At 47.2% G+C, this 13044-nt stretch overlaps 1 protein-coding gene across 3 annotated transcripts in view; it reads left to right on the forward strand.

The window, feature by feature from the left end:
• LOC147115769 (spermatogenesis-associated protein 16-like) overlaps positions 1 to 13044 on the forward strand; it is a 258198-nt gene that overhangs the window by 225328 nt on the left and 19826 nt on the right. For 2 of the 3 annotated variants that reach the window (XM_085990302.1, XM_085990300.1), the window contains exons 8-9: positions 212 to 339; positions 4172 to 4336. In XM_085990302.1, coding sequence (XP_085846428.1) covers positions 212 to 339; positions 4172 to 4336 — 293 coding nt within the window. The remainder of the gene's footprint in view (positions 1 to 211; positions 340 to 4171; positions 4337 to 13044) is intronic. The other variant, XM_085990301.1, reaches the window with a different exon arrangement.

Below are 13044 nucleotides of genomic sequence, written 5' to 3' on the forward strand. Positions count from 1 at the left end.
TACAGAGACGCTTGCAAGCTACGGCCGACTGTTTAGAAGCTGTTAGGGTTTGTTGCTAGATACGGAGCTCAAAAGCTCCGTATGTTTTAACATTAGTGCTGGTTTGTCCGGCAGTTTTGATGGGACGGCAACAGCTCGGTCCCGTCGGTGCCGGATATCACAAAGTTTCCTGTAGTTAACAGGCAGTTTTTTGCCTAATCCCTATTTTTAGCCCTGAAGTGTGGGCTTCCTGACGGCTCCGAACCACGCCAAGTTAGCGAGACGGATCATCGGTCTGAAGAGGTTGGAGGGGTCGAGATGTCCGTTGTGCAGGTGGGTGATGGGCGCATGTGTGCAGAGGTAAGTGTGTGAGGTACGTGTAAAGTGTTTTAAAAGTTTTACTTACCTTTACTTTCTCCTGCAGGCTTCCTCCCTTCAGTTCTCGGGAGTCCCCCAGCTCACCGGCACAGAAAGCAGAATGGCCGCTGAACTGTCAAAAGCTGCAGCCTCTGCTTTCTGGTCTGGAGAGCTCTCTAATTGAGTCTGAGTAGAAGGACTCAAGTTAGAAGACAGATTGTCAGTGTTTGATAGCTTCACAGAGCTGTCAAACGCTGATTTTTCATCTGTCAAAAGCTCTTGACAGATGAAATGTCAATCGCTGACGTCACCAGTAACCAGGTGTCCCTTAATTGGTCTGCTGAGCCCGCTGGGCGGGCTTAACAAGGTCAGCCAAGGGAAAATAGCGTGGGTTGGCCACAAGTCGGTGGAGGCGGGACTACAACCCAAAAAGTGTGAGTCCCGCCTCCAACCCGTCCCCATTGATAAGTTCGAGCCCTTTGTGTCCTCCTCACAACTTGCTAACCCACCTATATTTGTATCATCAGCAAATTTGACTACAGTACACTCGGCCCCTTCATCCAAGTCATTAATATAGATTGTAAATCTCTTCTGCTCCTCTCTCTCTGTTTTTCTTCTTTCCTTTTGGATGGAAGATGGTGGGTGGCATGACATGAGATGGCCAGGAAGGAGTCACAATGGTTACAGGCTTTATAATGGGTGTTCTGCTTGGTCGACCATTGCGGATGGAGGAGGAGAAGAAGGAGCAGCATCAGCAAGGAAGAGTGCATAGACCAGGAGCTGCTGGTAGAAGATGAAGATGCGGAGGGCACAGGAGGCCCTACAGCATGCGTGTGATCAGGAATTGCATTTCCTACCTGAACTTGACAGAGGAGCACTGCGTGAGGTGCTTCCATTTCACAAGGGATGCTGTCATTGATCTGTGTCACCTGATGCAGCACCAACTGGAGCCCTGCACCAGGGTATGGACAGCACTACCTGTGGCTGTTAAGGTGGTGGTGGCTCTTAATTTCTACATGACAGGGTCATTCCAGACTGCAACAGGTGACGTAAGCGACATCACACAATCTGCAGCCCACTGCTGCATCTGGGATCTGATGAAAGCGCTTTACTCCATGAGGAGCTAATTTAGCTTGTTCCCCATGGAGGCATTGAAACAACAGGAAAGAGCTGCAGGCTTTGCCAGGATAGTAAGCTTCCCACAGGTGCAAGGCATCATTGACTGCACACATTGTCTTGCACGCTCCACATAAAGAGCCAGGGATGTATGGGAACAGGAAGGAATTCCACTCGCTGAATGTGCAACTTGTGTGCGACGACAGGCAGCTCATTATACAGGTCTGTGCCTGGTTTCCTGGCGGTAGTCATAATGCCATTATCCTGTGCCAATCCTCAATACCTGCCTCTCTTCCACCCAGACCAGGAACTAGTTGCCTGTGGACAAGGGGCATCCGCTGACCACCTGGTTTATGAATCCTGTCAGAAACCTGAGCACAGATGCTGAGGAGCGGTACAGTCAGAGCTATACCTCCACCAGAGCTCTTGACAGAATAAACCACCGACCTTCTGAATCAGGTTCTTCTGCCTTGACAGGTCTGGAGGCATTCTGCAGCACAGCCCCAACAGAGTCTCTAGATTCATTGTCATCTGTTACATACTCCATAACTCCTTAACTTCCCCCTGCAAAGGGGCCAACCCTTGAGAAACATCTAGGAAGGAAGAATTGGACGAACAGTAGTTGGAAGATCAGGAAAATGAATAGCAAGGGTTACTAATCCCACTAGCTGCTAGAGCCGTGTAGCAGCAAATAATTGAGGAGAGGTTCAGTTGAATAATCCCTCCCTCTCCAATGCACCAACAATCCTTCCGACCATCTCACCAAGGTCCTTACACACACCACATGAATGCCCTGAAAGTGTACACCTTCTTGGGTGTTGCACTCAATTCATTGCAAATGTTAAGACCAACTGTTAAGTTAAGAAAAAGTCAAAAACATCAAGATGCTTCATCAATCTTTATTTCATACTTCCAAAAAGTTAACAATTGAAAACTAAAATTCACCCTTGTGCCTGACTTCTGTGATCTTTTGCCTGTTCTGGTGCTCCTATGAGGTGATACCCCTATGGCTACAGCTTGGAAAGTGGAAGGCTGCTGAACTTCCACTGAGGGCACTTGAGATGGCCATGGTGGGTGACCTCAAGGAGCTCCAGCTATAGAGGACCCAGCTGCAGACTCCTAGCCCAGCTGGCTGTCAGGAACCAAGAAGGGCATTGGCTGAGAGGCTGGCGGGGGAGCAGGCAGCTGGCATCGTGAGAGAGGACAGCATGTGCCTCTTCCATGAAACCACTGCCACTCTCATGGGACTGAGCCTCAGCATGCCTATTGCTCTACATGAGAACAGAGTGTAGGAGTGATGTGACACTTGCAAAGCCTCTATCCACACTCTTCTTGCTTGCTTTGAAAACCAGAGGAGATGCTCAAACTAAGAACCAAGACGGTAGCAGTCTGAACTCCCATCGAAGCTGTCAGTGGCCACCAGAGCTGGCCACTTTCTCCACGGATGACTGCATAGTTTCAATGCCCTGTGTGGATCCCACACAAACTGGGACACAAAAGACAATTCAGTAGATAAATTTAACATGAAATATGAGATTTAGTGAATTTCTTAATGTTGTTTAAACCTTTATTTTGGATTTCATTTATTGAGAGAAGAAATGTTGGTTCTAAAATTTTCAGATGAAAAATTTTCAGAAACATTTTGAGCAATTTCTGGGGTAAGGATAGTACTGCACCACCCAGTGCCCAGATTACAGAATTACTGAGTGATGCAATTACACAGATAGTTTCTATTATGAACGTGGACATGGGAACTTATACTGAAAATAGCTGACTTCAAAATTATGAAAGGTTTTGATAGAGTAGAAAGGGAGAAACTGTTTTCACTGGCAGAAGGGTCAGTAACCAAAGGACACAGATTTAAGATAATTGGCCATAGAATCGTGGCGGGGGGATAGGGGCAGATGAGGAGATTTTTTTTTAACGCAGCGAGTTGTTATGATCTGGAATGCAGTGCTTGGAAAGGTGGTGGATGCAGATTCAACAGTAACTTTCAAAAGAGAATTGGATATGCACTTGAAAGGAAAAATTTGCAGGGCTATGGAGAAAGAGCAGGGGAGTGGGGCTAATTGGATAGCTCTTTCAAAGAGTTCTATGCTGTATGATCCTATGAAAAGTGTGATGAAGAATGACAACAGTAAGTTATATTTTGTAGACAGGAAGTGCAAACAGACATAAGATTTTTACTAAAATAATAAATATATAAAAATTGATCAGACTAGAGACTTTCATCCTATTTGTCTATACTGAATTCAAATCTGGTTCCTGACCCACTGCACCATCCACTCCTCCGCTTCAAAACACACATGTACATGCGTTGACCACAACTTTTATAAGCACAGGTCATTGTACAGATATTTGCAGTATGAAACCTATGGTTTTATATGGAATGTCAAATTTTAGAATTATGTTAAAAAATATTCCTTGTATACCCAAGATTAAATTTATACATGTAAATAAATAGATACAAATTGATACTAATTTGGAACTGTAATAATTTTATTAGTAATTGTTATCTTTACAACAAAATATCCCTTTGCTAAAAGATCAGCAAGACTGTTAGAGCAAACATTAGGAATTTGACAAATTTGGGAAAATAACTTACTTAAACAGTTAATAGGAATTGATAATTTAGATAGTTATTCTACAAATAAGATGACACTGATCTGAAATATTTTGATATCATCTCTCTAACATGTCTTTCTTTGATGAGGGTCAGGGGGGGATTTGCCCAGGTTCAGGTGTGCTCGAGAAACTACAGTATGCCAGTTACCTGAGTCAATTAAAGCGTATGAAGGAGCAAGCACAAGTGATTAACCAGACTATCGCAGAACTAGCCACCATGCCCTATCTGCATGAAATGAGTCAACATGAAATTGAACTGGTAAAACAACTTTCTATATATCTTTTGCTGTAATTGTTTACATGTTAAAAATATGCTAACATGTTTCCAACATCGACATATTTCTGTGATAAAGTAATGTTAAGAACTGCATAGGGGTAACTTTCAACTTCGGTGGGGGCATAAAACTGGCGGTATCAGTTCGGCTGCCTGTTATGCCCAATTTTCCTTTCCAAAGGAAGCTTTGGTGAGTTGTGTCATGGGTGACCAATCGAAAAGCTGCAAGTTACCCCACCCCCCATATTTTCTTTCCTGGGGTGGTTTTATTGCAGTTTTACATAGTACAGTACAATGTACAATACAGAAACAGGCCATTTGACCCATCTGGTCCTCGCCGATGCTTATGCTACTCACAAACCTCCTCCCACCCCTCTTCATCTAACCTTATCAGCATAACCTTCTATTCCTTTCTCCCTCATGTTTATCTAGCATCCCCTTAAATACATCTATGCTATTCGCCTCAACTACTCCTTATGGTAGCAAGTGCCACATTCTAACCACTCTTTGGGTAAAGAAGTTTCTCCTGAATTGTCTATTGGATTTATTAGTGACTATCTTATATTTATGGTCCCTAGTTTTGGTCTCCCCCACAAGTGGAAACCCTTTCATAAACTTAAAGACCTCTATCAGGTCACCCCTCAACCTTCTGTTTTCTAGAGAAAGGAACCACAGCCTGTTCAATCTTTCCCGATAGGTATAACCTCTCAATTCTGGTATCATCCTTGTAAATCTTTCTTGTACCTTCTCCAGTGCCTCTATATCCATTTTATGATATGGCAACCAGAACTGTGCACACTACTCAACATATGGTCTAACCAAGGTTCTATACTAGTTTAACATAACTTCTCTGCTTTTCAATTCTATTCCTCTAGAAATGAACCCAAGCGCTTGTTTTTTTTTAATAGCCTTATTAATCTGTGTTGCTACTTTTAGTGATTTGTGTATCTGTACCCCTAGATCCCTATGCCCTTCTACTCCATTTAGATTCTTATTTTCTAAGGAGTACAGGAAACTTTCGATTAACCGGCCCCTAAATAACCGGAATGCTCTATCCACCGGCAAAATTCAGGAGTTGGTTCAGGTAACTTTTTTTACTTTTTTTACTCCATTTGTTGCTGTACAAGAGTGTAGCTGAAGCTGTTGCTAAGCTACAGAGACGCTTGCAACTTGTGCCGATTGTTTTGAAGCTGTTGCAACAGGGTTTGTTGCTTTATACGGAGCTCTGAGCTCCGTATCTTTTACTATAGCGTTCGGTTATCCGGAATTGTTGATGAACCGGCACCACGTCGGTCCTGTCCATGCCGGATACCAGAAAGTTTCCTGTATGTGGCCTCCTTATTCTTCCTATCAAAATGCACTACCTCACACTTAATAAATTGAAATTAATTTGTCAATTGCACACCCATTTTGCAAGTTTATTAATGTCTTCTTCAATTTTGTCAGTCTTTCTCAGTATTAACTATGCCCACCAATTTGGTGCCATCTGCAAATTTTGAAATTGGACTTCTGATTCTGGAGTCCAAATCGTTTATGTAAATGGTGAACAAAAGTGATCCCAGCACTGACCCTTGTGAAACACCACTTCCCACCTTTTGCCAGCCTGGATAACTACCCTTAACCCCCACTCTGTTTAGTAGCCAGTCTGCTATCCATTCTGCTTCTTGTTCCCTGATTCTATATGCTTTTACCATAGTCATGAGCATGCGGTACCTTATCAAACGCCTTTTGAAAATCCAAATATATTACATCTGCTGTATTATCCTTGTCTACTCTTTCTGGTACTTCTTCAAAGAATTCACTAAGGTTGGTCAGGCATGATCTTCCCTTTTGAAATCCGTGCTGACTACTCTTTATTACATTTTCGGTTTCTAGATGTTTTTCTATTACATCTTGGAGTAAAGTTTTGATTATCTTTCGTACCACCGACATTAAGCTAAATGGTCTATAGTTCCCTGGACTTGTTCTATCTTCCTTTTTAAATATAGGAATCACATTATCCATCTGTCAGTCCTCTGCCACTATTCCCTATTCTAATAAATTGTTACAAAGTCCTACCATCTCGGAGCCTCCTTTCTCCTACAAAGAGTTAACCTAGAAAACTCTCCAACTCCCAGCCTCTTTCAGCCTTTTCTTTACTTCTCTTAACCTCACCCTTTTATGCTCAGTTGGCTGGAGAAAGTCTCCCCACTCCAGTTGCAATTACCTGTTAAAGGCAAGGTTTTTAAAGGGGCCCTATCCTTCCTCTTAAAGTTGAGGTTTCATAAAGGGCCATACCCTTACTCGGGGATCAGGGCCCTCATCAGCCTGCCGCTGACATACCAGCCCTCAATCAACCTGCTACACATCCCTCCCCCTCCCCAACATAGAGCCACCAGCTCTAGCGGCCTGCACCGCGAGGCAGTACACTCGGGAGAGTCAATTGGCATTCCCATGATCTACTCCTGCCCGGTGTTCCACCTCAAAGCAATAGGGCTGCATTAACATAAACCACTGGGTAACACGGGCATTTTTTCCTTTGTTTGACCGCATCCATTTGAGGGGAGCTTGATCGGTCACTTGGAGAAACTGTCGCCCAGTAGGATATCACTTTGAGATTTCTACGAGCCATTTAATTGATAGGCACTCCTTAGGCAACAGTTTTCTGCTCAGGCAGAGCATGGGGTGTTCTTCTCCCTCAACTATTTGAGAGAGTACAGCTCTCAAACCCAACTCTGAGCCATCGGTTTGCAAAATGAATTTTTAGCTAAAGTCTGGGACCATGAGCACAGGTTTATTACAGAGCGCTTGGCTCAGGTCCATGAAAGCAGCTTCCGCCTCAGGGTTCCACTGTACCAGGTTTGGTGCCTTTTATTCGTTAATGGGATGTGGGTGTCGCTGGCAAGGCCAGCATTTATTGCCCATCCCTAACTGCCCTTGAGAAGGTGGTGGTGAGCCGCCTTCTTGAACCGCTGCAGTCCGTGTGGTGAAGGTACTCCCATAGTGCTGTTAGGTAAGGAGTTCCAGGATTTTGACCCAGCGACGATGAAGGATCGGCGATATACTTCTAAGTCAGGATGGTGTGTGACTTGCAGGGGAACTTGGAGGTGGTGGTGTTCCCATGCATCTGCTGCCCTTGTCCTTCTAGGTGGAAGAGGTCGCGTGTTTGGGAGGTGCTGCCGAAGAAGCCTTGGCGAGTTGCTGCAGTGCATCTTGTAGATGGTACACACTGCAGCCACGGTACGTCGGTGGTGGAGTGAGTGAATGTTTAAGGTGGTAGATGGGGTGCCAATCAAGCGGGCTACTTTGTCCTGGATGGTGTCGAGCTTCTTGAGTGTTGTTGGAGCTGCACTCATCCAGGCAAGTGGAGAGTATTCCATCACACTCCTTGTGCCTTGTAGATGGTAGAAAGGCTTTGAGGAGTCAGGAGATGAGACACTCGCCGCAGAATACCTAGCCTCTGACCTGCTCTTGTTGCCACATTATTTATGTGGCTGGTCCAGTTAAGTTTCTGGTCAATGGTGACCCCCAGGATGTTGATGGTGGGGGATTTGGCAATGGTAATGCCATTGAATGTCAAGGGGCGGTGGTTAGACTCTCGCTTGTTGGAGATAGTCATTGCCTGGCACTTCTGTGGTGCAAATGTTACCTGCCACTTATCAGCCCAAGCCTGAACGCCGTCCGGGTCTTTTTGCATGCGGGCATGGACTGCATCATTATGGCACTGAACACTGTGTAGTCATCAGCGAACATCCCCATTTCTGACCTTATGTTGGAGGGAAGGTCATTGATGAAGCAGATGAAGATGGTTGGGCCTAGGACACTGCCCTGAGGAACTCCTGCAGCGATGTCCTGGGGCTGTGATGATTGACCTTCAATCGCCACAACCATCTTCCTTTGTGCTAGGTATGACTCCAGCCAGTGGAGAGTTTTCCCCCCGATTCCCATTGACTTTAGTTTTACTAGGGCTCCTTCATGCCACACTCGGTCAAATGCTGCTTTGATGTCAAGGGCAGTCACTCTCACTTCTCCTCTGCAATTTAGCTCCTTTGTCCATGTTTGGACCAAGGCTTGGCCGAACCCAAACTGGGCATCAGTGAGCAGGTTATTGCTTTAGTCAGGTTGGTAAAGGGGCAGCAAAATCTGGAATAAATCGTCAGTATTAACTGACGATACCTAAAAAGGCCCTGACCTGCTTCTTACTCCCCGGTTGGGGCCGGGCTTTTATAGCTTCTAGTTTGTTCACTTGAGGCTTCACCACCCCGCCCCCTAGAGTGTACCTTCGGTACTTGGTCTCTGACAATCCAATGTGGTACTTCTCTGGGTTTGCCTTAAGCCTAAATATCCTTAGGCTGTCTAATACAGCCTCTACTTTACGTAAGCATGAACCCCAGTCTACCACACACTGGGTATGAGGCCGCAAATACTTAGTCCATGAGTCTTTGGAAAATGGAACTGTTCTTTGTACCTTGGGGCCAAGGCCCCCTTACAGTGTTTCCTCTGGGGCTGGAGCTGGAGAGGGAATAGGGTCTTGGACCCCTACTAAAATTCTAGGCACCTCCGCCCTACTTCCTCTTGCTTTGTCTTTCCTCCGTTCCCTTTTTGATTTTCTGGGTTTCCCAGATCCTTGATTCAACTCCCTCCCCAGTATTACAGGCCGAGCAAGCTTTGGTACCACCCCAGCCTTTACTTCCCAAGCACCTCTCTTCACTTCCACCTTGCCCCAGGTAGTGGGGTAATAAAATACGTCCCCATGTACGTATTTTATTCCCGTTTTATCCACGTGGTCGAAATCTGAAGGCAGTACTAGAGTCGAGGAAACCAAGATTACTGCACCCCCCAGTCAGTAAGGGCCATCACCTCCGTTCCATTAACCTTTATTGTTTCTAGGAGCTCCATATGGCTCACAAGCTACACTACCCAACTGACATCCCTGGATTCCCTGAGGCTGCGCTGCAAGGGCTTATCCTTGTTTGGGCAGTGTACCGCTACACGGCCCCACTCATCACACTGGTAACACATTTTCCCTGGTTTCCTGTTTACCTGAAGATTTGTTCAGTTACGTAGTTACATAGGCTGCACCCATAAGTCTCTTCAGTGCCCCCTTGCCCCCCTAGAGTTTTATCAGCTAAAAATCCAGTCCCATTCTTTTGACTCGTGGGTCGCACAGGGTTGTGTGGCCTGGAAAACGTCGGGATCTGACCAGTTCCTCTGCAGCCAGTCGTCTTTCCACCATCGCAATCAACTCTTGGGCATTGGCCAGGCACCCTTGACCTACCCACTTCCTGATCTGGGGTGGAAGTGCTTGTAGATTAGGGATGGGCAATAAAAGCTGGCCTTGCCAGCGACGCCCTCAACCCATAAACTAATAAAAAAAAAGATACTGGTCCATTACCAGCAACTCCATGAGCTTTACAGGGGAGATGGTATCAGGTTGAAGCTTGGGCATATATATGAAGTCAAACATTTGAGAGTAGGGTGCCTTGCCCTTCTGGTAGGACCATGCATTGAACCTCTGAGCCCATACAGTTAAGGTGACACCAGGCTCCAGATCAAATTAGGCCTTCTGATAAGAACATAAAAAGAACATAAGAAATAGGAGCAGGAGTAGGCCATTCGGCCCCTCGAGCCTGCTCTACCATTCAATACGATCATGGCTGATCTGATCTTGGCCTCAACTCCACTTTTCTGCCTGTTCCCCGTAACCCTTGACTCCCCTAAAGTTCAAAAATCTGTCGATCTCAGCCTTGAATATATTCAATGGCTGAGCCTCCAGTTTTCTGGGGTAGAGAATTCCAAAGATTCACGACCCTCTGGGAGAAGAAATTCCTCCGCATCTCCATCTTAAATGGGCGACCCCTTAGTCTGAACCTTGACCCCTAGTTCTAGATTCCTCCACGAGGGAAAACATCCTCTCAGCACCTACCCTGTGAAGCCCCCTCAGAATCTTATGTTTCAATAAGATCATCTCTCATTCTTCTAAACTCCAATGAGTATAGGCCCAACTTGCTCAACCTTTCCTCATAAGACAACCCCAGCATCCCAGGAATCAACCTAGTGAACCTTCTCTGAACTGCCTCCAATGCAAGTATATCCCTCCTTAAATAAGGAGACCAAAACTGTATGCAATACTCTAGGTGTGGTCTCACTAACGCCCTGTACAGTTGTAGCAAGACTTCCCTACTTTTATACTCCATCCTCCTTGCAATAAAGGCCAACATTCCATTTGCCTTCCTAATTACTTGCTGTACCTGCATGTTAACTTTTTGGCCTAGAAATTCGGTGTGCCGGAAGTTCTGCCCCGGAAGGAGCCGATTGCGCCAGCGCGATATTCAGTTTCGGCGCCCCAAACGGAAGCGTGGCGCTGCTCGAGGTGCCCCGCGTCCCTCTTGGGGCGCTGAAACTGAATATATCGCAGCGCAATGTGCCGCAGCGCCACACTGCAGGTACTGCAGGCCTTCCTCTCCTTAAAGGGGAGGGGCCTGCACCAGCGCGATCAGAGATCGCGAGTGCCGGCAAAAGAGCCCGGCACCGAGGAGAGGTGCCGGGCTCTTGGGACACAGCCGTCACTGCCCGGGGGGGGGGGGGGGGTGCTCAGGAGGCCGGGGACGGCGGCGCGAGGAGGTGCTGGCAGGCGGCCAGCAAAAAAAATGTCTGCCCCGCACCTCCCCTTTAATTAGCGCCACTACCGCCGCAGGTCGGCCCCCCTGAACCGGTCGCAGATTGCGACCGGCGTTACAGCGGGGGGCGCGACCCAATATCGGGGCGGGATCGGGGCGGTAGCGGGGCGCTGCGCACACCGATGACGTCATCGGTGGCGGCGCAGCGCTACAGGCTAACGCCGCCGTTAGCGCCCTGCTAAATTTCGCGGGGGGCGTGGCCAGTGGCACTAAAACTACTAAGTGCCCTCTTTGGGCGCTAACTGGTAGCGCAGCCCACCAAATTTCTAGGCCTTTGTGTTTCATGTACGAGGATACCCAGATCCCTCTGTACCGCTGCATTCTGTAGTCTCTCTCTATTTAAATATTTTGCTTTTCTATTCTTCCTACCAAAGTGGATAACCTCACATTTTCCCACATTATACCCCATCTGCCAAATTTTTGCCCAGTCACTTACCTTATCTATATCCCTTTGCAGACTCTTTGGGCTGGATTTTCAATGGGCCGTGGAGGCGTGATTGGAGGCGTGTGGGGGGGTTAAAATCGCGAAAACTGGCGGGCGGGACCCCCCCCTCACCTGGTTCCCAACTCCGAGCAATTTTAACTCAGTCGTGTCTAATGGTCCCTGTAATGTATATACCTTTAAGGGGGGAACTATCTTTTACAGCTCATGTATACTGCAGTACCGGCAGTGACCACACCCGTATATAACACTGAGTAGTAATCTGTACAGATCAGTTCCCGTGTGAGCCACGTTGAGTAAACACCTGTTGTACCGTTCTCCTGCAGTCTGTGTCTTATTATACACAGACACAACATTGGCGACAAGGCAAGTTCGAACCTACCTGCAACTCTGCATCACCTCCCGGGGATTCGTTCCTGGAGATCAGTGGATTGGAGGTCAAGGCCAGAGACTCGGGCGTCGACCACGGGCAACCGCCCAGTCATTCAGCAGAGACTCGAGAATTGCGGGGGAGGCTGTCGAGAGCCAGGCTTGGCTTTCCAGTCGAGGTGGTCCAGCGAAACGGGCTGGCAACAGGTAGTGCGCAGACCCTTCCCGGACAGCGGCGGGTTAGAGCCCGACCGAGCGGCACAGCAAAGGGCCGAGCAGTGTCGACGGGGGAGAGAGAGAGAGGGCAGAGCGCACAGGGCGCAGCCGGTGTTCAGGGGCCGAGCAGCGTCGAAGAGAGGGAGAGAGAGACGCGCAGAAACCCGCGAGGCGCCGTCATTGCCACGAGGACCGCCGAGAGCGGCGTTGGCAGCAGCGCAGGAGCAGCGCGCGAAACCTACAGAGCGCCGCCATTGTCACGAGAACCGCCGGGAGCGGCGTTGGCAGCAGCGGGGGAGGAAGGAAAGCGCGGGAGACGCCATTTTAAACCACACCCAAAATGCCGAAGAGTGGTAGTATCACCACGTTTGACAATGAAGTTGAAGATTGGACTACATATGTCGAACGAATAGAGGTATACTGCAAGGCAAATGAGGTGTCAGATGACAAGAAAGCGTCGGTATTGTTAAATTTAATGGGTGCAAAGACGTATGGTTTATTACAAAATCTAGTAACCCCAACGAAGCCAATGGAAAAGAGTTTTGAAGACATAGTAACGATACTACAGGAACATTTAAACCCCACACCGCTGCTGATAGCAGAAAGATTCAAGTTTCACAAACGGAACCAGCATAAGGATGAAAGCAATGCTGATTATTTAACAGAACTGCGCAAACTATCGAAACACTGCCAGTTTGGAGCGGGACTGGCAGATACCTTAAGGGACAAGTTTGTGTGTGGGCTTCAAAGTGAAGGAATCCAGAAACGGCTTTTATCTGAAAAGGACCTTACGCTGGAAAAGGCTTTCAGCATTGCGGTATCATATGAAGCAGCAGCACGGGGCGCTGCAGAGATACAACAGAGACCACAAGAATATGGCACAAATGAAATGTCATATAGAACAGAGAAGTGCTATTGCTGCGGCAGAACAACACACAACCAGAATGATTGCTGGTTCAAAGACAAAGTGTGCAGACAGTGTGGAAAAGTAGGACACATAGTGGTTA

Source organism: Somniosus microcephalus, chromosome 6 (genome assembly GCF_052327205.1).
Source record: "Somniosus microcephalus isolate GS21.2 chromosome 6, FLI_Smic_1.0, whole genome shotgun sequence".
Taxonomy (NCBI): Eukaryota; Metazoa; Chordata; class Chondrichthyes; order Squaliformes; family Somniosidae; genus Somniosus; species Somniosus microcephalus.